We start from the raw sequence: 25,218 nt of genomic DNA on the forward strand, positions 1-25,218 counted from the left end.
AGTCGTTTTTAGCTGTTAAACCCTGTTGCTGTGTTAAACTTCGTGTCCCCCTCTTCGGAAAGCATGGCTCTCCTGGCACCTTACGCAGGAGGCCCGGGAGGCCAGAGGGTTACAGGCACATCCGACCCTTGTGCTCCTTTCAGATGCCCCACAGCAGCGCTCCCCGAGCGTGCGGCCTGCCCGGCTCCCAGCACTCCGCCGGCCGCTTTCGGGTTCGCACCAGCGGCCCAGCTCTGCGCACAGCACCCGCCAGGGTGACAGGCTGTCCTGCAGGGCGCGGAGGGACGGGAAACCGTTCCGCTTCTGGCAGGCCCCGGCAGCCGCCCGCCCGCCCGCCCGCCTGTGACACAGGCCGCCGAGCGGCGCAGCGGCCCGGCCCGGCGCGGGAGCGCTGATGGGCCGCGCGCGCTGGGACGGGACGGGGCACGCGGCGGAACAGGGCATTGTGGGAAGGGGCAGCTGGCGGTGGCGCAGGGCACTGTGGGAAGGGCAGGCGCGGCCGCGCAAAGCATTGTGGGAGTCGTGGGGGAGCGCGGGCCGTTGCGGGAGGTGGGGGCTGAGCCGGCGGGGCGGTGCGGAGCGGAGCGGAGCGGGGCGGAACGGCAGCGCAGTGGGGCGGAGCGGGGCTGGGCGGCACCCGCGGGAGGCGAAGAGCCCGGCCCAGCCCCGCCGCGGCCCGCCCGCGGGGGATGGCGCGCAGGCGCAGTGCGCGCGGCCGGAAGGCCCCGGTTGCCGTGGCAACGGCGTCGGCCCCGCGGCGCGGCGGAGCCGGAGCGGGGCCGGGGATCCGGCGGGCCCCCGGCCCAGCCCGGCCGCCCATGCCGCGCACAGCGCTGCGCTGCGTCCTGCAGCTGGACGTCCGCTCGGTGAGTGCCCGGGCCGCGGGTCCCGCCGCCCTCGGCCGGGGCGCGGCGGGCCGGGCTGGAGGGGAAGCCGCGCTCTGCCCTTCCGGCGTCGCTTCCCGCCTCGCCGCTCTGCCTCAGCCGCCGACACCTTCTCTCCCGGCCTGGGGTTTCCTCAGGGAGGCTGGTCTGGGCCCCGTTGCCGAGCGGGGGCCGCCCTCCGCCAGAACTGCCGCTCAGGCTGGCTCCTGGGCAGCTTCTGCCCCTCTTGTGTGCGCATCCTCCGCCGGCCCGACGCTGTGCCCCTGCTGCTGCTGGCAGCAGCCATGCTCCTTCATAGTTCTCGCTTTCCTGTGGAAACGGTCTTTTTTAAGAGACACTGATTTTAGGGAAGCTGTACGGTGTAGGAAAAGCACTCTTGAAAAAAACAGAGCAAACCCTCCCCCCAGGAAACAGCAGCTTGCACGTGGCATATGCGCCCCTGTGAGCGATGAGGTGTCTGTGAGGGGCTGGATGTGGCACTGGGCAGCTCTGAAGCACCTGGTTGCTACATGGGTGCGTGCATGTGTGCGCATGTGTGTGGGGTCAATAGGTGTGAAAGTGGAAAGTTTTTACGTTAATCGTGTTCCTTTGTGCACTTTGCAAAGTTTTCTACTTACATGCAGGCTGGGAGTAAATAAGAGTCTGTATCATGATAACTTTTAAGAAGTAGCTGCAGTAGACAGTGCTCTGTTACTCTGGTCATTGTACACCCTGGTCGCTGTATTCCAGAGGTTAGACCTCCTTACGGGGCAAGTGCTGCCAGAATACTTGCTGCTGAAAGGAAAACCTGAGGTGCCATCCAAAAAATTCAAGTGAAGATCTTGAAAGTATGTATGGGGAAACAGACCTGGTATTCATGATTGCTCGGCCACAGTTGTTCCCAAAGTTGTGTGGCTGCTCTAAAATAGAGCTGTGAATTTCTACACATAGATGGTGAGGGTATCACCCTAATGGTGATGCTGTGCGGCCTCAACAGCTAGTGTTCGTCTTCATAATGCAAAAGCCTCCTTGTTCCTAGAAAGTAGATGTGCTTTCCTTTTCTACTCCTACTGCTGTGAGCTATTTGTGTGCCAGGAGAGCGTACAGGGAAGGTGTTCCCCCCAGGGTCAGGCTTCTTCAGTTGTTGGGTATTTGTTACTCACCCTGCTCTCAAGGCTACAAATCATAGTGGAAAAGGGCAGAACAGGAAATCGACAACACAGGTCTGGGTGGCCCTTCCAACACACGTGAGTCATTCAGTTATATCCATGCTATGCTATATAATTTCTCTCAGATAACCCTTTAACAAGTCTATTTAGTCTGGTTTTTGAACCACTTGTTTTTTCCTTTTTTTTCCCCACTGGAGCCTACTTCAGCATTTTACTCCTGTGATGGTTTGAAAACTTTCCAGCATGGATTTCCTTCTGGTTAGTTGATGCCCTACTCTTAGAGAAATATCAGCACTGGTCTTTCACTTAAATAATTTTTTTTCCTTCCTTGGTGTTTGCTCTGTGGATGTATTTTTTGGGCAATTGTTCCATCATTCTACAATTGATCTTTATCAGCTAAAGAGACCTGGTTCTTCTGGTAGTATTTTGTGTGATAGTCTCACCAGTCTTCTGATCATCTTAGAGATGGGTGCTACTCTTCTGATTTGAATGTGCATTGATCAGGATCAGTATCGAATTCCGCATTCCAGATGGGATCACCCTGTTGCCTTAGGTGACGTCAGGGGAAAAACATCCGATATTCATCCTATATGTCTTAATAGTAGTCTCTTCACAGCTGCACAGCAGTTATGCTGTCATTTATTTACACACTCGTCATCTTCCCCTCAGAACAATGCTGAAGGTTAACCCCCTCAGTGAAAGCAAAAGCTTGTTAATACGCAGTAGGTGCATCTCCTGTCCATTACTGTGATCCCACAAACAGGTTTTTCTGTATCTTTTTCTTGACCTCTGATGATTTCTGGTTTTTAATTGGAAACATTTTATGAACACGCTCTGACTTCCTGTGTCAAGGTCATTAAAAATATTAAAATGCTTGAATCCCAGGATATATAGAGTAACATTTTTAATAGTAACCCTCAGCTTGATACCTCCCAGTATTGCACATTATTGATGCTGTCCTTTGACCAGTTCTGTACCACTTTAGGACTTTCATACTAACTCCCATCTTCTGCATCATAAGTAATAATTTCTCATGTGACACCATATGATATCCTTTGTCCAGAAAACAGACTTTCAAGAAAAAGTCAAATTTTGCTTGATTGATCTATTTTTATGGAACATGCGCTGCTGTGCTTTTTTCTAGTCATGTTTCCCTCCATATCTTTATTCTTTACTTTTGCATATTTAATCTGATTGATGGGGTTATAATTTTTCAGCTCTCTCTTTCTGCCTCACGTGGCCTTATGTTTGTTATTTTTCAGCAGATAGTACTATCCTTGTCTTCATAACATAGGTTTTATTTATGTATAGATTCAGCAAAAAAATGACATTCTTTTAGAACCTAAGCTGACTATGATGGAGCCTTGCCTTGGCTCCTTGGTCCAGGCGTGCGTATTGGGTAACTTCTGTTTCCATCATTCATTCTTTTTTTTTTTTTTTTGCTCCTGTATTAAGTATCATTAAAACCAAGGAAAAATATTCAGTTGTGTTTGGGACATAGATATGTTTTCACATCTTGGTTGATTTATCCTACAACCACTTGTTTTCTCCTACTTCACTTTATTTGTGACTGAAGTCTTGTCCAAATTTCTGATTCCTTTTCCTGTTCTTTTACAATGCTCTGCATATTTCTCAACCCTCTTTGCAACCTATCCCCTTGTGTCAGAAGCTCTGTCCTCTTTGGTTTTCCCTTGCTTTAGGATACAGATGGGGTTTGTTCCTTTTGACTTAATGAAATTCCAAGATCTTTTCCGATCTGATTCCACCGGCTCTTTGGTTTATCTCACTGCTAGCTTTCTTCATTTCTGAAAGACTGCTCTTCTAAAATGGAAAACCTTAGTTAAAGACCTTATTTGGTTTATCCTGCCATTAATTGAAATTGAATAATTCATGATTGCTCAGGCTGAGATTTCATTGTTATTTGTTCTTTTGAGACTAATTTTGGTGCCTACCTCTGCTGCTGGCATTTAGATTGCTTATGTAGCAACAGAATGAAATTCACATTATTCTTCATGCCATTGCTACATGGAGAATTCACAAATGTGGCAGTGAAGGTAGGTAAAGCTTTAAGCACTAAGATGAATTAATAGCATTGTGGATTACTGCCGGGTAAGGAGACTAAAATGGCATCTCTTCACACTGAGAAGATTATTTTTGCAACTCTTAAGTCTAAAATGCTATTCTGTCTAGAAGCTTGCACTCAGCAGAAGTTAATACTGTCCATTGCCCTTCATAGGGAACTCTTCTTGTTTTGATGGTAAGGGGCAATTAAGGGGAATTTCCAAGGCCTGCCTTTTTCATTGGTTACATGTGCAGCTACAGTTTTAGGACTGTGTGTTACGAACAAATGCCATAGGGGGTTGTGTATCAGTAGAATTCTGTTCTTTTCCATGAAATGAATTCACTGATTTCTTAATTGCTATTTATGATGTCCCAGCAATACGGCTGGTACACATTCTCCATCCTCCTGGGAACTGCAGCAGAGAAGTCCAGGGGAACAGTGTCCTAGACATTGATCCTATGTATAATATATCAACATATGTCTTCCTGGTTAGTTGTAAGATCAGTTCTAACTGCAGCATTGATATCCCGCTTCCTTAGCTGATCCATAGATAATACTCCTACAGCTTTTAAAATGGTCCCTCATCCTGCCTGAACAGTTTTAAGTCAGATAAGAGCTTCAGTTTGTGTCTTAAGTGTTGTTCAGCTCCATGCATCACATACTACAAGATTTCGTGAACTGCAGTTATATACATGTCATTCATTTTTGGAGCTGGTTTAAAGTTACGTGAACAGGTAGACCTGGTGTTCCAGCCCAGGCAGTGAATTGTGCAGTTTGTCTCGATGATAGTAGAAGCACAAGTTCCCACGTGTGCTGTCTTGCCACACATGTTGATTTGTAAGAGATAGCCAGAATAAATGGCACCTGTTGTTTGCAGTTTTGCCCTCTCTGATGTCTTTAAACCTCTTACTTTTCATCTCAATAAATAGGCAAATATTGGTTGCCTTCTCTAAGGTGAAAGGCAGGAAACCCCAGCTAAAAGGGATTGCAAATTCTACAAAAATGTCAAGAAAAAAAGTGAGAACTAAGCTAATATGGCTTGTAGGATGTAGTTTGGGGGATCTTGCTTTGTATGAATGAAATCTGTCTCTCACTCCTATTCACATTTGCAACTGCATGAGTGTCACACAAGCTGTTTAATGCTTGACAGTTTGTTTCAGTTGGGGTATATATTATACTAGCACTTTTCTTGCAGATTTGAAGTCCTCATTTACATGGAGAGGAAACCCTTTTTTTCCTCTCCTTGGATATTTAGGAGTAAAGCACTATTTTTTTAGCTTATACTGCATCTATAATAATCTATCACACATTGGTTTCTGTTATTTCTTTCACCAGAGGCTGTTTTCCTGCTGTTTATATAGGGTTTTTTTTTTTAAATCCAGTTAGGATTTCTGAACTAAAATGTTCATTTGGGAGTTGGAGACTGTAACCAAAGCACTTATTTTAATTCCTGTCACTCTCCTCCTTTGTCTTTCTACCTGGCAATTGAAAGTCTGAACACTTTCTCTAGCAACCTTATGTTGGAAGAGACAACCTCATATTTATTATACGGTGATAAAAAGTGTGCAGTAGAACTGACGTGAAAGGTGACAATTCTCTGGCTGAGTAATAGAATAAAACCACATGGCTTGGAGAAAATAGCAAATAGTTTTGCAATGAGTTATGTACATCCTTGCAGTGAAAACATGAGTAAGAACTTCTGATGTTCTTCAGAGCTTTAAAAACATGCCAACTTCTTACTTAAAGAACAAGAATTTTCCGGAGAAAGTTGAGAGATTAATGTCAGTATCTGGCAACCTAATGAGGAGCCTTCCCTGCCTTGAATACGGTCCAAGGTGGCCAAACATTTCAGACAAAACTTTTTGCCATGTGTCTGATAGGAACGGAACTACAGTTGCTTTTTCTCATGTATGTATTAGAAGGCAAAGGTAATACAGTATTTGCAAATAAACTTGCCCTTTTTGGTGGCTGGACAAAGTATGGATATCTAAGCATATACATTTACCAGCTTCATTCTCTCTGTAGTTAGGCTAAAATTTGCATGGGTTTTTGTGTCTTGACATCACATAGACTTCATTCTACATGACTGTTCATATAGAACCTGATGTAACAGTTTTTCCTGGTCAGTCTGTACAAACAGAATCGCTTTGGAAAATATTTTTTTTTCACTTTAGTCTGTTAACATCTGACTCTCCGAGGTCAACCATTTCAGCCTTGACTATTTCATTTTTATCTTGAAAACAGCCATTACTTCTATAACTAAAGTCCAGTTTGTTTAATGAATGTTACTCTTACAGATAACTTGTCCCGGAGTGCTGCTGAAAGACAAAGAGGAACTTTATCTCAGTGTCTCTGTATTTGGGCAGTACAAAAAAACTCAATGCGTCCCTGCAGTGTTTCCACTCCTCTTTCAAGAAAAACTAGTATTTGAAAAGGTAAGATAATGTCAAGAGCTAATACAAGCCAAATAAAACCCATCCCGAACTCCACAAAAACTCACTGCAAAATCCCTGAGCACAAGTAATCACACTGAGAATGGCGTAGTGTTGTAACTCCTGCTTCTCTTCAGCACAAAGGAGGTATGTGCCTGTATTATGCACACAGTGACTCAAGAATTATGCGTACTGAATATTATAATGTATGATGAGACTTTTTAGGTATTTGTTCATATTTTTGCGAACTGTCCTTTTTCAGTGTCTGTTTTCCTGGCGTGGAAGGAACTGAACATTGTTGTTCTAAAAATTATGGCAAGGTGAAGAACAAAGGCTATACGATATAGGAGAGTCAACTTAATTTAGTAGAAAGATAGAATAGCAGCTCAAGCCTTTTTGGTGACATCTTTCTCCCTTTGAGATACTTTTTTCATGGTTTGTCACCAGAATTCCCAGGTTGGTACTCTGGCCTTATAATTTATAGTTGTTTATCACATATTCTGAGTCCCTACTAGCTTCATTATTAGTTCCACAGGGATAATGAAACACAGTATCGTACAGATATGATCCGGCTTCTTGACTACCTATGAATAATAATACTTTGCCCTTTCTAGTTCTTTTCCGTTAAGCATCCCCTAGCACTTTGAAAACCAGGCTGAGTAAACATCAATGATGCTCTAGTGATGTGGGTGAGATGCAGTGATAATTTCAGCAGCTGCTGAAGAGTAAAAAAGACTATAGTTCTTTAAAGTTGAACGTACCACAAACTACTTGAGGGAAAGGTACTGAATACTGTTTTCAGTGTAATTTAGGGGAACTCCAAGACACCAGGATCTGTTTACAGAAGAGGTGAACAAGAGAGCTGAGAATAGTATGTCATCTTCAAAATAGCTGTTAGTGGTCTAGATACTTGTGGAGCACCAGTACGTGATGTTTTTTAGTATTTGGTACCTTGAACCGCAAAGTGATCTACACCACTCTGCTGAGACTTTTGTACAGAATTAGGGGGAAGTCTATTACCTGCTGAATATCCAGTGCAACAAGCCCGCTATTACTTGCTATCTATTCACATGGGATTCAGGTTATAAAAAACCCTGAACAGTACTATCTACATGGATAGTCACTTCCATGAAAATGAAGCTTAAAGCATTGCTTATATATTAAAGAACATATTCATCATCTATCAGAATTCTAGTGCATTCAGGAATTCACCTTTCTCTCTTGAAATTTTCTCAGACAATACTTATCTCTACATGTTCAACTCTTCACAATACCTCCTAATTTGAATATGGGGAGGTAACCCTGAATGGCTAGACAGCACGTGACAAGAACTGCTAGTTTTCAATGAATTTGATCATGTACCAAATTATAATTTCAGTTTCCTTTCCTTTTTCCAGTGGGATAGGACTCTTTGTAACCATCTTGTCAAGAAATAATATTTTTTTTCCCTTCTCTTTCCCCAGAGGTCCATCTGATGACATTAACTGTGTCATTATTATTATTTATTTATTTATTTTCCAGGCATTTGCTGATATAGTTGATCCTGGAGACCTTGTGGAGTTACTGGAATGTAGGTTCTGTTTTTTATGTATACTGCATTGTATGCCTTAATGTCATGCATGTATGGGCTCGAAACATCCAAAATGTTTTTAAAGTATCTGATACTTTTTTCAATCAGGAGCCTGTTCTCTGAAAATCTAGTGGATAACTAATATAGTATATCATGTACTAAATCAGTAGGACCCTGGCACTAGTGGGTTTTCGGTATAGATTTGTTCTAAGTTCAGGCAGAGTTTTTTTACTATCTTTGGTGACTAGTAACTTAACCAAAATACTGTTATCTAACAAAATGCCTCTAGAAATGTATGCTACATGCTTTAGAACAGGAAAAGGGTAAAATGTCATAATTAATGAAAAAGCCAGCTAGTTTTCCAGATAGGTAATGGATTCCTTTATCTGATCATTTATTTGATTAATTTTGAAATTATGTAAGCATAAATCTTTGCTTTTTTTTTTAATTATTCCTTTCTTTTTTTAAGAAAATTACTTATTTTGCAACATATGGAGCATAATGAATTATAGTGAGACAACAGTGACCCTGAACTCAAACTCCAGGAATATGTTTCCTCATACTGGGAGTTACCTGAAAAAGTGGCAAAACTTGCATCATCTTCTTTAAAAGAAGGACTCATTTGGCAGCGGATAGAACTTACCAAGTTCCAAGTCACATTTAGAGTTGTCATTTGTACACCGCTAATGCAATTGTATTCATCTGTGGTATTTATGCAAGCTGTTTTTAATTTTCACTTGGTGGTGGTTTAATGGAAATAGTGCAGCTAAGTACAGTGCTATGAAGCTTAAATCAGTGAGCTGTTTCTCTTGTTTTTTGACTCTGAGAATTACTTTCCATTTTAGGTTTTTTTAACTCACGGAAAAACTTTTTTACTTTGTAGATGACACAGCAGTACTTGAACTAATACAGCTTGTTCCTCCAGGTATTGTATGTCTCTTCATAAATTATGCAATGTAATAGGTGAATTTCCATGAGGACATTGCCCATTACAGCACAATCACTTTTTCCAACACACAAACAACATAGAAAGCTCTTCAGCAAATAGTCCTCTGAATATAAAATATTAATAGATCAAGAGGATCTCATTCTTGAAAGAGAATAATAACTGAATATTGAAATGTACCATACTCAGACTTAGAAAAGTGATAATATTTTTAAAATGGAAAATAAACTGGAATCATCCAGTGCACACTTATTAACTGCATCACAATTCACTTGCAAAGTGGCTGTCTGTGAAATTTCAGAGTGCATAATCTTGCTCTCAGAATGACACTTTTTTTCCCTTCCATTTTAATGGTGACCATTGGGAAAACTCTTATCCTCACTGTAAGTATTATGGGTCTCCTGGGATATGTGAAGATAATAAATAGCGATTTGTCATACTTCTGTTATTGGTTTGTGTGATTATAAAAATCTATTTTAATGAAATTCAAGTGTTCCCATGAATAATGTAAATCTGCGTTTTATTGGAAATAAAGTCAAGTTTTAAAGAGGACTCATTTGGAAACTGTGGTATTAAAAGCACTCTCACTTGTCCTTAGTACTTTCAAGGAAAAGATTGCACCTCTCAGGTGACTCACCACACTGTTTACTTGAAGAAACGTACTGAATGTGGATTTTTGTCGTGGGAGGGTAAAAGGTCTTGCATAAGGAATTTAGTTTCAGGGGTCAAAGACAGGTGTGATACAGCCCAACATGAGCTGATGAGATGACTGTGCTAGCACAATATAAATTTGTTTATAATATATGTTCAAGGTTTTTTAAATATTTTTTTTAAAGTAGCAAACCAGAATAATAGAAAATCTTGAGATAAAGATTTTGATGTTGCTTACATTTCTTTCTTACTACTCTGCCTACTATTAGCACTGCTGTTAGTATTCTGTAGTATGGAATGATACAGCTTTCCATTAGGGATTGGCTGCCATTAAAAAAAATACTGATTTCTTCTGTGGCATGGAAGGGAAAGAAAGAGGAAAACTACTGAAGAATTGTCTAGAGAAAACTTCTCATATGTCTCTTACAGCACAGTTAACACAATCTTCTTTCATTTTTACACAGTAACAGTGAAACATACTTTCAGAGTAGATTCTGCACATTGCTGCTGCTGATTTAACTTGATGAGGTTATTTCCTAGGGTGATATGATTTTTAGAGCCATGCTGTTAATTTGTAAAGAACAAAATTTATCGTAAGTTTCAGTATGGTCTTGTGTGTGGCATCTGTACTACATGGCTTTGTCTATTTTCCAATTAAAGTATATATATTTTCTTTTTAGTAGGGAAAATTCTAGCTACGTATGAAGAAAATACAAGAGATTTCCTGTTCCCTGACCCTAAGCTTACCCATGGGCACCACGGTTTAGATCGTGAGATTTTAATGAAGAGGTCCTCTTCTTTTACAGTGAGTGAATATCTTTGGATTATATTTGCGATACAGTGTGTTTCACTGAAGAAACCCCTTGAACTACTTCAAATGAAAAGCAATTACTTCTAACAGATTTTGCCATTTCAGGTGTTGAATGTACAAATCCACACAGCTGAACTTTGGTGAAGGTATAATCTTTTTGAAAATTCTTCAAGAAATTATTTAATGTGAAAAAGTTAGTTTCCACTTGGTTTGCAGTGTGGCACCATGACGGACGGGTCTTCCATTCAGTTTAATCTGTGGTGCAATTGGTAGTTGAAGGGATGCAAGAGAAGAGGAGATGTCGTATCACCACCACAGTTCTCAACAGATAAACCGTGTAACCCTCCTCCTCAGTCTCTCTTTGTAGCATTCTGTTTCAGACCATTTTTGGTGCTGTTTAGGACAGTGACAGTCAGTACAAATTTACAGTGCTATGCCATCTGACCTGTAGCGGGTAACTGAAATTTAGCTTAGTGCTGCATGATTGTTTTTCAGTTCCAAAGCCTGTTTCTTACGGTCTGTTCAGGACATTCACGCTTATTTAATAACTTGTCTTTTCTACAGTTTCAAAAAAGCTATGATAAACAGCAACTAATTGGCAGAATGAGTGCAATGAATTAATGCTAATTTTCTGGAGATAAGGGCTCAAGTACATAGTAAATGAAAATGAATTAATCTCGCACTGCCCTTTCATAGAGTTTGACTGTTGAATCTTAGGTGTCAGTGGAATAACTCAGAAAGGTACTTCAAAGATGATGGTGCTGATGTGGGAGATTTGTTTTGAGGTTTGTTTTGTTTGTCTTACTTTGGTTATGTTTTACTGGTGGGTTGGCAGGACATTTGGATTGGGAAGAGAGCGACTCGGTTGCCCTGTCTGTTGTGACTGGATTAAAAGCACATGGCAGGAGGGAGATGCTAACTTAGAAGTCATTGGTGTCTTTTAGCTGGTATAATCTTTCCCCTGCAAGGGCAACCTGGAAATTGCCCAGTCACTTGCAAGTAGAAGTGCTAATTTGATATGTAATGCTGTGTTACATTTGAATGAATTAAAGCTGTGATTTTGCCATAGCAAATATCTAGTTCTGCAGCAGCTTAAACTCTACCTGCAAAAATAAATGTTATTTTTGGCCGTACCATCTCTTTCATATAGCTTATCCTATGCATGTTAGTGGTGGCTGGAGAGGGAGTGGGACTGTATTGCTTTCATATTACTTATAGAATAGGTGCTTTCCTTGTGCTGAGGAAGGATAGATAGGGAGGTAGTAATAAATGAGGTGGTATTGGCAAAATTATTTCAGATTTTTTGTAAATGCAGTATAATGAATCTTTGTAGAAGCAGAGCCACTAGAGAAGTTTGAGGGTTTTTTGTTGGACTGAGGCCTTCAATACAAAAATTAAGCGGTTTCTACTGAAGAGAAGGTGGCATAATTTGTGAGCTGTGAGAAGATGGGACCAGAGTCATTTGGATGTGTAACTGAATAATGACATTGTAGTACCTTTAAAAAGTTGACTGATGTAAGACGGAAATGTACTTCTGTGTCCTTGGGAGCAGTGTAAATGAAATTCATCTCTGCCCAGGAACAAGGACTGCAGAAGCATCTGTTGCTGTGTTCCATCTCCATCACAGAAGGAACAGTTTTAAGAAAGGATTTTGACATAGTGACCCCATTTTCAGGAATAATAAAGAAGCTGTGTTTGATGGAATTGGAGGGAGGATCCCAAAAAGTCTTGTGGTTCCTCTCCTCACTTGCCAAATGGGATAGCTGTGAGAGGATTTTTACCTCCAGTAGAAATATAATCTCAAATGCCTCCATCTTATAGTGTTTCCTAAGCTTTGCTGGCATGTATCTCCTGCTAACTCTGTCAGTACCGAGCGCTGAATATGAATGCTAAGCAAAAGGGAAAGTGTTAAACAAGGTCGTGAGAACCCTCACGTTATTCCTATACTAGTCAAGCCATGTTCTTCCCACATGAAAAATTATTTATAGCTAGCTGAGATGTTGAGTATTTTTGACTGACAGCTGTGCTTCAGTGGCACTTTGATTCCCAATAAATTTTCCTTTTATTAAAAAATAAAGGTAGCAACAGCAAGTTTACGGTTGTGGAGTTCAGATAGGCAGTGACAAGCGGTGTCTGATTAACACTGCTAATCTGCCAGTTGGAAGGAATCCCAAGTTGAGAGGATCAGAACTCCTCCAGAAATCTGGCACTTGACTGATAATGTCTCTGGCTAAATGTCTTATGAGGCTTACAAACACAATACGCATACAAGATGTGCCTCAAGTTATCTCTCCTGGTCCAGTGTTGCCCAGCTGAGGCTTTTTGCTGGCTCTTCTGTATTTCTTTGCAACCCTTGCCTTTAAGAATATGTTTAAGCTTTGACTGGTGATGCTTCTTACAGACGTTCTTATCTCCGTTCCCCACCCTCATGCAGTATTTGCCATGTTACTTATAACAGTTTCTTTTTAGTCATGCTATTGTTGATTAGCATACCAATACAAGACCTTCTATTATATACATATATACTTTTTTAAGCTACAGGCTTGTACTCACACACACCAAAAGCACATAGTAGATTTGGTTTTGAGCTTGTGTTATAAATATTAACCACCTTTACGGTTTTCCTGTGATCAAATTAATATTATGTCCATATCACTTCTATGTAATGACTGGTAGAGAAGGACTGATAAGCCTTCTCAGGGCTGCAGGCACCGCTGAGCCAGAGACAGAAGAACAGATCCCAAAAACTTTCTGGCTGGGTTTTCATTCACAGATATGTTGGGGGCTATATGGCAGTGTTTATGTACTACCGTACTGAATATCCTTCAGCAACCCCTAATTTGGGAACTGCAGAAAACAGAACTCGGATTCTGTTGGCCTGTAAGTTACCTGCCTATGTTTGCAAGTGCCATCTCGTATTCCCTCTCCACAAACTATTTCTTCCAAGAAACCATGGTTTTGTGTGATTTGTGCGATTATGGTTTGTTTTTTTTTAAGCTATGAACCTTTAACAATTCTGAAATTATTCCCAGTCTCTGTAAGAGCAGTAGGTGCTCTGTTGTTGCTTTTTATAGAAGACTTACTAATTTTGATGTGTCCTTTTAAAAATTGTTGATAGCACTTGACAATTCATTAGTAATAAAAATGAGCTGATTAAAGACAGTCAGCTTTAAAATCTCTTTTATATGCCATAACTTGACTTCATTGGATCCTGGACTATGTTAATTGCTATGATTGAGCTTTCTTGGCATTTTTGTCATTTCATTTCCATATTCTAATCTGGGGCCAGATCATATTCTCTTATGGAAAATCAGTGTTTAGGTAGGTGGTGGAGAATAGTTTGGCTCAGCAGTAGTCTTCACTCATGAAATTCCTGGTAATACTTAAGAATGTAGGGCAGAGCCACAGACAGACCAGCTCCTTTTCATTTCTCAGTGATTCTGTATGTTCATGTGCAAATGCCCATGCACACAGATGCCTCGGGGCAGCAAACTCTGTCCATGTGGAAAGAAGAGAAGGTAGAAAGTTCTAGGGACACTTGGTTCTGTCTTTGCTTCTGCAGAGCTGTATAAGATGCACATAGATGATTCACGCTTGTTTATAGCATATGTGGCCTTTAGTTCTTTTATGCCTTTTTTAATGTTGCTGTTTTGGGAAATACCACTTGTGTCTCGTAATCTCTGCCATTTACACCCAGTGATTTTTTTGTATGTTGGCCAATTCTAGCTAAATTTAACAGGAAATAGAGCTCTCAGAGGTATTACGTTTCTAGACATCGCTGCAGTAAAAGAAGATGAGTTGAACAGAAACTGTTAGCTACATAAAGATGAAGGGACTTGCTGGCCATTAGTATATGTGTGCTATTGACCAGGAGGCCCAGCTGGGACCCACTGATTCCAAACTGGTCAAACTAGGGCTGCCTCTTGGCAGCCACATGTGTAAGAGGAGACTGAGAGAAAGTTGTATGTGGTTATAGAACATGGGAGACAATCTACAGAAATCAGACTTTGCTCTAATGGCTACAGACTAAAGGGTATTCTTGATCATATTGTTAGAAATTTATTTTATTTGCAGTGTAATTTACTTATTTCAAAATGTTTTTACAAAAAAGGTTGCACAATTGAGACTACTTATAAATAAGTTCCCAAAGTTAGTGTTAGTGAAACTTCTAGAGCATGACTGGAATTTTTATTGATGCTATATAGTATGGCATGAAAAATCTTTAAAAGTGCTTTTGACAAAAAAATGTATTGAAATAAAAGTCAGACCTTAATTGTTGTACGAAAGCAATATAATCATGTGTAATTGAATTGTCAGAAATGCAAATGTTAGCATCTTGACATTTACCATTGCTGTTCTGTCTTTTCTAATTATCTTTATTAAAGGCTGAAATTAACAAAGGAAATGGCTGAAAATTAGGAATGGTTTGTTACATTAGGTGACATTTACTTCTTTGATACCCTTTATCTTGAGTTGGAGCTTGATGTTCAATTATTGTCTCTCTTCTAGGGAATTGCACCAAAATTGAGATTTTCTACAAGCTCCCTTATTACGCAAAGTCTGTTAAGCCCAGGAAGGAGTCACATACAGGTTAGCATAATTTAATTGTTTGCAATTTAATTTCTAGATTTAATATTGATAGCCTTGGTTCCAATTTTTGCATGTGCTGCTCACTTCAAACTTTTCTCATTCTTTTGTTGTGGTTAAAGCAGTTATCATGGGTGCTTGACAACTTGATTAAATTTTTAATCAAGTATGAGTAAAGAGTGGGTTTGGTGCATGACAGTAAACGCTGAGAGTTCCTTGAATCTGAAACAATTATCAGCTGCTATGTTCTATGATCAGCTGAAGTGTCAATCCCTGGTGTATTTGTAGGTGGGAAGATGCCTTTTCACCATTTCTCACTGACACTTAAAATTAAGGACAGTGAAAGCTAGGTGAAGTCAGAGAAGGTACATTATCAAAAACAAACCCATTAATTTAATTGTTTTCCATAACAGTATCAGTTACAGTAATGGAAATGAAGATTATGTTGAAAAGACTGTCACCAATATTAATCTGCAAATGCTGCTTCTGCCATGAGCAAAGTTAAAGGTGAAGTAGCTGAAGAGACCTGTGGGGGGAAAAACCCTCTGATGTGTTTGTTCATTTGGTAGTGCTCTTTGGTCTCATGGATTGGAATTTTGGTTGGGTTTGCTGTCACATAAAATTACTCTTTTACATCCTCCTTTTTCTACTATATTATTGAAAATGGTGCAGCATCATTAGAACGGAATGGTTGTTAGGAAGGCTTGTGTGCAAAGACAGTTAGGTAACTGACCAGTTTGTGGCATTGCTGATGATCTGAGAAGATTCTTTCAAATTTAGCAAACGAAAGGTATTGAGACGCTTGGATAAGGAATTTAAAAAAATCAGTGACAATTGTCACTGTCAGAAAACTAACTTCACTGAAGGTGACTTCAATAAGGGCAGTTTGATTTAAAATTTAAGATGTCCTTAAAAGTACTGAATATGTTATGAATGGCATATCAAATTTGCATGTGTTGTATTGAAGGTCTAGTTTCATGATTGGTGTAAGCCAGAAGAAGCACAGCCTACTCTGGTGAAATTGAAATTAATCTTAGAGAATTAGGTCTGGTTTTGTTTGGGCCAGTTCCATACTCTGGCTTGCTACCAGCTGCCTCAGTGCTAGTACAGGCGTGAGAAGGACGGTGCTTCTGAACAGTCTGTGTGATGCCAGGTTCAAACTATGTCGATGCGAAAACAAACACGCAAGCTCAGCCTGGTTCGTGGCTGGGTGTAAAGGAAAGGGCTTGAAGACAAGCTGGACGCCGTTTCTGGGGTCCTCAGAACTGAAGGAGTGCATGCAACATTCAGATTGAAGACTAACGTTAACTTTCTCAAGCTTGAAAAGATACTTCTAACAGGAAGGAAAGTCTTCCCATACCATTTTTATTATCTTTTTTTATAACCTGTGAATTTGGGCCAGATTTGACAAAAGAACCTAATTATCCATACTGCAGTATTCGAAGTTAAAACACGCTGCTGACTAAGTAGCCCGATAAGAGTTGTATAATCAGGAGTGTCTTGACCTATAAAGCTTGTAGAGTAATTGAATGCTCATTGAATGCCAGGAATTACAAAGGAATGATAATGTATTTCAAACAAAACTTCAGTGTTGGGAACAGTTTCCCTGAATTTGAAATTGGTCACCAAAAAAGTTATTTGGAGGGGGTATCATTCCTGATTGATATGTAGGCTTTGCTGGCGACAATAACAAAACCAACAGCACCAACACCATCCTGTCTGGTGGGAAGGGAGGTGGTGAGGTTGTTTCTTCACTTTCCTTGATTCTGCTATATGTAGGTATTTTGAAAGTAGTTATCGACTCAGACTTAAGACAATATTTTTTATAAGTTTTAGCTACAAAATCCATATTTTATATGTCAAGTGCCAGTTGTACAAATAAAAAGCTGCTTTACCTCTTCCTTTGCAAAAGTATTCACATGATTTGAGAGGATCTTTGGAAGATGGCCTTTGAAGTTGTTGGGGGGGGGGTTGTTTCTGGTTTTTTTTGGGGGGGTAGCTTTTTTAACTAAACATAGCTTCTTGATCGTAACTCTTTAAAGAACTAGTAAATTCACTGTGATCCAAGAAAATGCAAATTTCAGAGAATGTAATTGCACTTGTTGTGAGGCTTTAGGCCACTCAACGCATATAATTTAAACTATTAAGCAGGCTTCTGTTTTAATTTATGTAATTTATTTTAAAGGGTAGGAATTCTAAAAGTTTAAGAAAAGTGTAAACAGATGAAAAAAATGTTTCAAATCTGTGTATGTCCAATCCAGGTAAAGCTTGTTTAAAATGAACTTGTGACAAAATTCAGTTTAATTTTTTACAGTCTCTGTACAGTAACTGTGTGAGAAAGCTAATTGGGTAAGTATCAGGCACTTAACCTTAACATCTAACGTGTAGTAATGTGTGTTTTAACCTCCTTCTGGTTTCAGAGAAAATGGTAAATACATTTGTTGGTTTTTAAATTGCTGTTTGATTATAGTTTTGTGAAGGGAACTTCAGCAGACATGGCGTCTATTTCTGTTAAAAATATTAGTCCCCTGTTATTTTCAATGATCTTTGTTCTGCATGCTGTCAAACCAGATAATTTCTCTTTTTCACTTCAGGGTGATTTGAATTGGGTACATCGCTCAACCCCAAATGGAAAACTGCAAACAAAGTTACCAAAGAAAAACACTCTTTCACCTGAGAAAAGCGGGCACAGCTTAGCAACAAAGAACTATGAGCAGCCTACAATAGCTTCTAAATCACGTTCTCCATCTCCATACACAAAAAGACGAATGTGTGAGCTATCAGAAGAAGCCAGGCAACGACTGGCCCATTTAAACCTTGGTCCTTATGAATTCAGAAGAGAAACCGATAAACCTCCATTTGTAGTTAGACGGGTTTGTATTCTCTCCAAAGTGCTTCCAGCTTAAGCTCAGATCAAATATTGTTCTTTCACTAAATACTCCTCCAAAAATTCATTCAGCTCTTAGTTTAGATGAATAATTTTTCTCTTCTTAACAGTCTGTCACATAGTGATTTAAATGTAAAATTAACTAAAATAAAATTTCTTTTATCTGCATTAGTAACAGACAAAGATCAAATTCTTTCATGAATATCTTGGTTAAATTCTCTGAGGCCCCATTCCTTTTCTTCCAGCACACTAGACAGGATAATAGGTGTATAAATTCAGCTTGGAAGTAATTGATATTAGTATTAGAGATTCTTGAATAAGACTTTAAAGAAAGAGTGTCTAGTCACATTATGAACACTTACACTTCCTCTCTTTCAACTTTTTTTATGTTGGCATCCTGTGATCTTTGAAACACTTCCTTTGCTCGGAGCTACATCTCTAACACTTTGACTTAGAGTTCGTAACCAACGAGACTGTAGCATCCGCATAAGGACTTTTTGCTAACTATATATGAAAAATTGTTCTGAAATTAGGTACTTATTTAAAGAAACTGTGTTTAAGTGCTTTAATACAAAGGGGCCAGATTTCCCAGCCTTTTGGAGGATAATCTTGTATTTTTTTTTTCCTTGTAATTTATCTAGTGATTGCAACAGTCCTTTATTTTTAGAAAACTACTTTGTGTCGGGCAGAAATGGGATTGTTCTGATTCTGTGCTATGACATTATCATTTGTCTACAATTTTGGACACTTGTCACAGCCATTTGAGATAATTAGTGTTAATTAGTTTGCTTCTCACTTTATTTAATTTTTCCTAGTTTATGCACAAATGGATTAATAATATCTTGTCAAATTTTAGAATTACTTTCCAAGTTTTATTCTACATATCTTTTAGAAATTTAGAGTAGGTATTAATCATTCATCAACTCTCCCCCCCCCTCCCACACACACACTTTTAATCAATTCTTCTGGATTTTATCTATAGGTGAAGTTCACAGTTTAATTATAGCATCTTTAAACACTCATTGTTGATTTTGATTGCACCATATCCTGAGTGTTATGGCCTTTCTAGATTGAGAATGCTCCTTTTGGGGCATCTTTACTGCTGAGGACTCTTTTGGCCTGGAGATTTTGTGTTACATGAAGATTTAAATCAGATTGTGATAAATTTACCTTTTTTAATTAGGAAGAGATTCAGATCTTTCTTGGTGAGATCTGAACTGTTTGGAATAAATATGAGATACCAAGAATTGTTTAAAAAGACGGCAGACATTGTAGATGAAGGAGAAACTATCTGCATTTTTTTTTCTTTGAACAATATGATATTCAGAGTTTTCTAGATATTTCAAGCACTGTTTTAGTTTTATGCACAGTAATGCTAATAATACACATAATAGGAGCAAAGTGTTGTGAAAATAGTTTTAAGTAAGAACCAAATATTTCAGGAAGGACTAGATGTAATCTTATGAATGGAAACAGAAAAAAATAGGAATTGATACATCTTATACTGAGCATTTTAACAGTATTTTTGCCTCAGGTTGAACAACCAAGTCCTGGTATTAAACTTCATACCTGGTGTCCCATGCAAGAAAGCGCAGCTGAACCCTGGACCAGGATAGACCATGGTCAGTATTTTCTCCTATATATCTTATTAATGGTTTGGGTTTTGGGTGGTTTTTTTTCTGCCGTAGTTTAGTGAGGTTAATTTGTTTGGGGTGGGTGGGTGGTGTTTTGATTTTTTAATTCATTACTAGAAAGGCTGTCTATTATGGAGAAAAATCTGTTCTTTCTTCCTAGGAACAGGAGGAACAGTGAATAGGCTACTGCTGCAAAAGGTGGTTTTGATTAGTTCTTTACTTCATGAAACTTGGAACGTAGTTCTACATGATAGGAAAGTAGGAGTAGAAAATACCAAAGCCCAGGCAAGTGCTCTGTTTCACTCCACCTGTTTTGATGAGTTGGATAGTGGAGCAGATCTGCACCACAGTCTGTAGGTGCGTTGGTCAGGCGTATTGATCACTTTGAAGTTCAAGGGCTCTGTTGCTTCAAAAATTAATGTTTATTTCAGCAGTATTTGTGAGTAGTGGATCAGTGATTTACCATTATTAATGAGCATCCAGGATGTGCTCCAGTATCTTCTTTGACAGTAAGTGAGGGTTTAATAAAAGGTGCAGGACCAGAAATTTAACGAAATACCCTAAAACTTGGGTTTATTGTATGTGTCTGACCATATGAGGATTTTACTGAGTCTCATCAGTATTTGTTTGTTATGTGTGCTTTGCCTCATTTTTACCGCACCGTCTCACTAATTATAATTTTTATACAGCAAATCATTATGAACTTGTTATTTTGCATTTGTTCTTTGTAGTAGCACTGGCTTCAGGATTTTAAAAGTTTCACATTCCCTTTGGGGTCATACTTAGCATTAGCTGGATAATACAGCAGGCCTATTATCATCCGATACCATTGCATACTTACAAAATGACTTGGTGGTTTCTGGCCAGCGGCTAGGAGACTAAAATCTACCTCACTATTAATATCTAGAGGATTCACTGGTCACCTGCCTATGTCTTGAGGCTTAAATATAACTTTTGAAAAATCCGGAAAAATTAGATTCGAATCCTAATTAGGATTAAAAATCTTAATATTGGCAGTAGAGTTTATTCCTTTTTTGCTTGTATACAGGTAGCTAATAGAGGAGTGACTTTACATTGCTGTACAGCATCGAAGTCCCTCTTTGGGCTTGGGTCACGGTGTGAGGGTTGTTCAGTACAGACTGATACAACTGATCAAGAAGGCAGACAGAATTTAATGTCAGTCCCTCAGGGATCAGGTGCATATTCATATTGGTGAAATCCTAACGAGGTGTGGACCTAATAGTTTCTCCATGTATGTATCCATGGGCTTCATACTTGTGTTTGTGGAAGGAAGGAAGGTATGAAGAGGTGATAGGAGGAGGCAGAGGTGTGGTCAGAGGGAAGCTTGTTCAGAGAAGATCATGAGGTAGTGTAATGTTCATGAGAATTTTGGGGAGTGGTAGAGCTTGATTTTTATATTGATTTGGGCAATTAATAGCTTAACGAAATGTGCCACTTCTGGCTATGCAAAAGGCGGTGTGTACACTGATTCATTATTATAAACATTGTATTCCATTAAATGTGGAGTCCTTGCTTTCAGCTAAAGAAAGTGATTTCCTGGAATATTCTGAGGAGATTTAGGATTTCACAATGTATTGTAAAAATAATAATAATAATAATAATTTTAGTACTGTTTAGGAGGACAGGTAAGGTATTTTGTAGAAGATTTCATAAAATTTAGGACATTTGGATTTTCCTTTTAATTTCCTCTGAGATGCACCTTTTTTCTTTCCCCAGATCCTTCTCTTCTTGGCAGCTACAGACCCAAGAAAGCCAAAGTGAGTACTATGAAGTGCAATTGTTTACACATTGTTTCTTGGGAAGGTCTGAGTGAGAAGGATTGTCTTGCATAGGTATTTTTGAAACTTTATCTATGGTAGCATCAAAAGCAAGAATGTTTTAAATCTGACCTAACCCACTTTAGGCCCGCTGACAGATTATTTACAAATAGAAAAGTGAAACAATGCTTTATAAGGTAGTCATGTCTGTAGGTACAGAACTTGCTTCTCCTCAGCTTTAAGGGTTGGGACAAAGCTGTAGAAGAGCCTTTAAAGGCAGTCTGCGTTTGCCTTCCCAGTCATTCTGAGAGCACGTTTGATTCTGGAATTGTATGGAAAGGTAGCACTGGCAGAACTGACAAGCCACTGTTCTGTTACTTCACATCCCTCCTTTCCCAGATTTTAGCTGCTTTGTCTAGTAAATGAATTTGGAGATTAATGTGACACGGGTTCCTTTGTTTTGGGCTATGTTTTATTCTTTCCATCCTCATTTTGTTGTTTTTGCCTGTTTTCCTGAAGTAACGTAGAAATTGTGGGTTTAAGCATTTAATTATATGTGCCCTCTTAGATTTCCTAATGTCTGGGAAAAATAATGATAAGGCAGAGGAGGAAAAAAGAGGAATTATAAGGATGAACCTTGATATGTTAAGCACACTTCTGTCAGATTTTAAACTTTTATTACCAAGGATTGCAGTTTTGCATACCATGTGAGTCTAATATGTTGTGTCACTTCTGGATCATTCCATGGCTGTAAATGAGAAACTGTAAAGAAAATAGATAATTTATACTAAATAACTATCTGGGTTTGTTTTTTCTTTTGAAATGTTGGTTATTTTAAGGTCATGTCATCTTCGCCATCCCTCTGCCCTGCCCCCAACTTCCCAGTGGGAAAGTAGATTTTAGGAGCAGTAACTGGAGAATGCAGACAGCTGAGCTCAGGTTAATTCATCATGTTCTTGGTGCCACTAATCACTAGTGATTCTCACAAAATCAGGGCTGAAGAGAATTTATCTTTTGCCAGAAATATAGTATAGCTTTGTTTGAGCAAAGCTGATTCCCAAAGCTGAGGAGAAAAACCCTGCAATCTGGAAAGACCTAATGAATAACTTATTTTGTTGTGGGTTTGGTTTTTTTTTTTCCTCAGCTTTGGAAGCAGGTCCTGTAAAAGTCCTGATGCAAGGTAAAAGGGGATAACCCATGGAGACATTTTAGTGCTATGTTTCAGGTTAAGAGTAACTATGAAAGAAATAACTAGTATAGTGAAGAGTGAGTAGATGGGCCTGAGTTTTGCCTTCAGGAACATAAAATCATGAGATAAAACCGAAAGGCTAACAACAAGGAATCTAGACTGAGAAGTCTGAGGTTTGCGTTGTTTAGACTCTCAGACATCATTCTGAATCTGTGAGATTCCTGGGAAGGGTAAGCCTTTATGCAGTCAGAAAAGGTGATAAAAGGGCTGCTATAGTAGACTTTGCCGTAACATGGTATGTTAGATACCAAGAGTCCTTTGACACTTGTTGATTAAATTTGGACCAGGGCTCTTTCTATGAAATAAGGGTCCTTGTTCTTTCCCCAGCAGGTAGGTATTCCTGCATATACGTGCGACCCTTAACATTTTGGTTTGAAAAATAAAACCATGAAAACTGTACATCTTGATATTGGTAATAAATTTTAGCAAGACTTGGTGGTGTTTTTTTTACAGGCAAAATCTCCTCATGGAAAAGATTGTGGCAGTTCTGGTATTTGGAATGAGGCTGTGATCTCAGATCCACCCAACAGACAGTCCCATTCTGCATGTTCGTTAGAGCATTCAGCACCTCCAGCATTTCAGAAGCACTCTCCAAGTTCTGTGCTAAATCGATCTTCTCTAAGGGAAAGGTAATGACTTGGTTTCGTTTGTGAAATTCTGGAATTATTAACATGAGCAGATGATAACAGTACTTGCATGAATATAGTTTGCATGTTTGAAGCTGTGCAGGCTGAAGAGACTGAAAAATCTTTCCCCAGCAGCTATGTTGTCGTTTGACCTTTCCTTAGGTGCTGTGTTGGCCATCACCTCTCTGCTTAATGAATACAATCCTATTAATATGGCAATGAAAAGGATCTTTGACATATCTGTTTCTAACCTTCTCTGAAGCAATGAAGGTCCAGATTTCAGGTTGCCAATGTCCATCTGAAACAAAGAATACTTAAATAAATACTCACTGTTTCAGAGACAATTAGAATCTCAGGAAATACATGTCAAGTAGGCTTTATGGGAAGTACTTGGGAACTTTTTTTCCTTCTGACTTCTGACTGGTGCTTGTGAGCATATACTTGTGGCTGTGCTGTAGTGAGATGTGTGACTAGCCCAAGCATATTACACACACTAGCTTTAATCTAGTCAGTGTATTACTTTCCAATCTTTCTGCTTTATTCTAACATTTTGTTTTGTTTGAGTTGATGTATGGGCCTCTGCAGCAATTGTGTGTATATTAATTGCTATATTTAAAATAGTTTTCTTAGTAGTCTCTATTGGGGTTGGGGTGAAGACAGTTTCTAACATGCCTTAGTTCAGTGGATTTCAATCCCTGGGCTAATATTTTGGGCAAGCCTCACAGCTTCAGTGTCTCATTGGAATAAGATGGAAGACATATCAAAAAGCAACAGATTTTTTTCATGCTTAAATCCTCCAGTCCTTCAGAGAGAGTATTCCCTACCTGCTGCTGTGTAGAATATGTACTTGGTGTGCAATGCTCCTACTGTACATTCAGTTTAGTAAGTTACTAGATGGCTTTGTGGGAGCAGAAAAGCTATATACAAAGCTGGGCCTGGATAAGCAAATACATAAAATAATCGGGAGAAGCTGAGGATTGAACTGAGGTCCTGACCTAAATGCCAAAGTGTTTACTGAGGCCCTACTTAGAGGTGTACTTTGGTGGCTAATTCACACTCCTTCCAGGCGGTTTCATCCTTGGTACCATTAGTACCTCAGTCAGTGCTCACAGGGTGCATTTCACAGCCTGCACACAGCCTAATGCTTTTTTTTTTTTTTTTTTTTTTGCTTCCCCCCCCCCCCCCAAATAGAAAAATTGCCTCAGTTTTTTTCTTTGAAGAGAAAAATGACAGATGGCAGATGGGGACTGAATTTTTAATACTCATGAAGATCAAGTTGATGTTGTAGTATCTTCCTCTGTTTGAAAACTTGCTTGCTTGTTGTTCTGTGTAGTAGTATTTCTTGAAAACTGTTACAAAGAGATTAGGATGTATCTGGGGTTTGGTGGAGGTTTCTTTGTCATCTTGTCTACCTCCCCACTCTTCTGACAATGTTTGTGCCTTAGTTACCCAAGTCTGGGGAAGAGATATTGTAACAGTGAGGGTCTTTATCCTTTTTTTTCAGCTGGACTTGTTTTGGGGAGGGAGGGTGAATTTTAAAATGTGATATATTTAAAGCTGACAGGGTCTGTTATATTGATAGCAGGAAAGTCTTGTGTGCTGTGAGCTGCTGTTACATGCGTAGTCATTTAGTCATCTGACAGTTACTCTTCAACTTATCTGAACATTCTTGCATTTTCTCTTTATGAGTTCCTCTCCAGAAGAGATTTGTGGTCTTGTGAAATTACATTTTTTCTTCTTATTAGAAGAAATGTTCTCAGCTCTTTAGAGATGTAACATCTCTTTATGTTAAAGATGTAAGCATTTACTTTTGTCATCAGAAAAAATTCAAAATGAGAAGGTAAAGGGCATAGTCTAAAAAATTTGATCTCTATTTCATGCTGCTGAGATGATAATGGTTTTAGCTGACTGTATACTGCGAGATACTTGGAATGACAAACATGGATCAGAGGT

General features: G+C 39.4%; 1 protein-coding gene across 3 annotated transcripts in view; it reads left to right on the top strand.

Moving 5' to 3' along the window:
* Positions 1-681: 681 nt before the first annotated feature.
* The window catches only part of SPATA6 (spermatogenesis associated 6), a 45,625-nt gene continuing 21,088 nt past the window's right edge, over positions 682-25,218 (top strand). The window contains exons 1-10 of one of the 3 annotated variants that reach the window (XM_056355769.1): positions 682-866; positions 6,392-6,529; positions 8,048-8,096; positions 8,980-9,021; positions 10,377-10,498; positions 15,014-15,094; positions 17,686-17,964; positions 19,513-19,600; positions 21,350-21,390; positions 23,093-23,268. In XM_056355769.1, the coding sequence (XP_056211744.1) occupies positions 690-866; positions 6,392-6,529; positions 8,048-8,096; positions 8,980-9,021; positions 10,377-10,498; positions 15,014-15,094; positions 17,686-17,964; positions 19,513-19,600; positions 21,350-21,390; positions 23,093-23,268 (1,193 nt within the window). In that variant the 5' untranslated portion in view covers positions 682-689. Of the gene's footprint in view, positions 867-6,391; positions 6,530-8,047; positions 8,097-8,979; positions 9,022-10,373; positions 10,499-15,013; positions 15,095-17,685; positions 17,965-19,512; positions 19,601-21,349; positions 21,391-23,092; positions 23,269-25,218 lie in introns of all 3 variants that reach the window. The other 2 variants (XM_056355768.1, XM_056355770.1) reach the window with 2 other exon arrangements.

The sequence above is a fragment of the Falco biarmicus genome, chromosome 11 (genome assembly GCF_023638135.1).
Source record: "Falco biarmicus isolate bFalBia1 chromosome 11, bFalBia1.pri, whole genome shotgun sequence".
In the NCBI taxonomy this organism is placed as follows: Eukaryota; Metazoa; Chordata; class Aves; order Falconiformes; family Falconidae; genus Falco; species Falco biarmicus.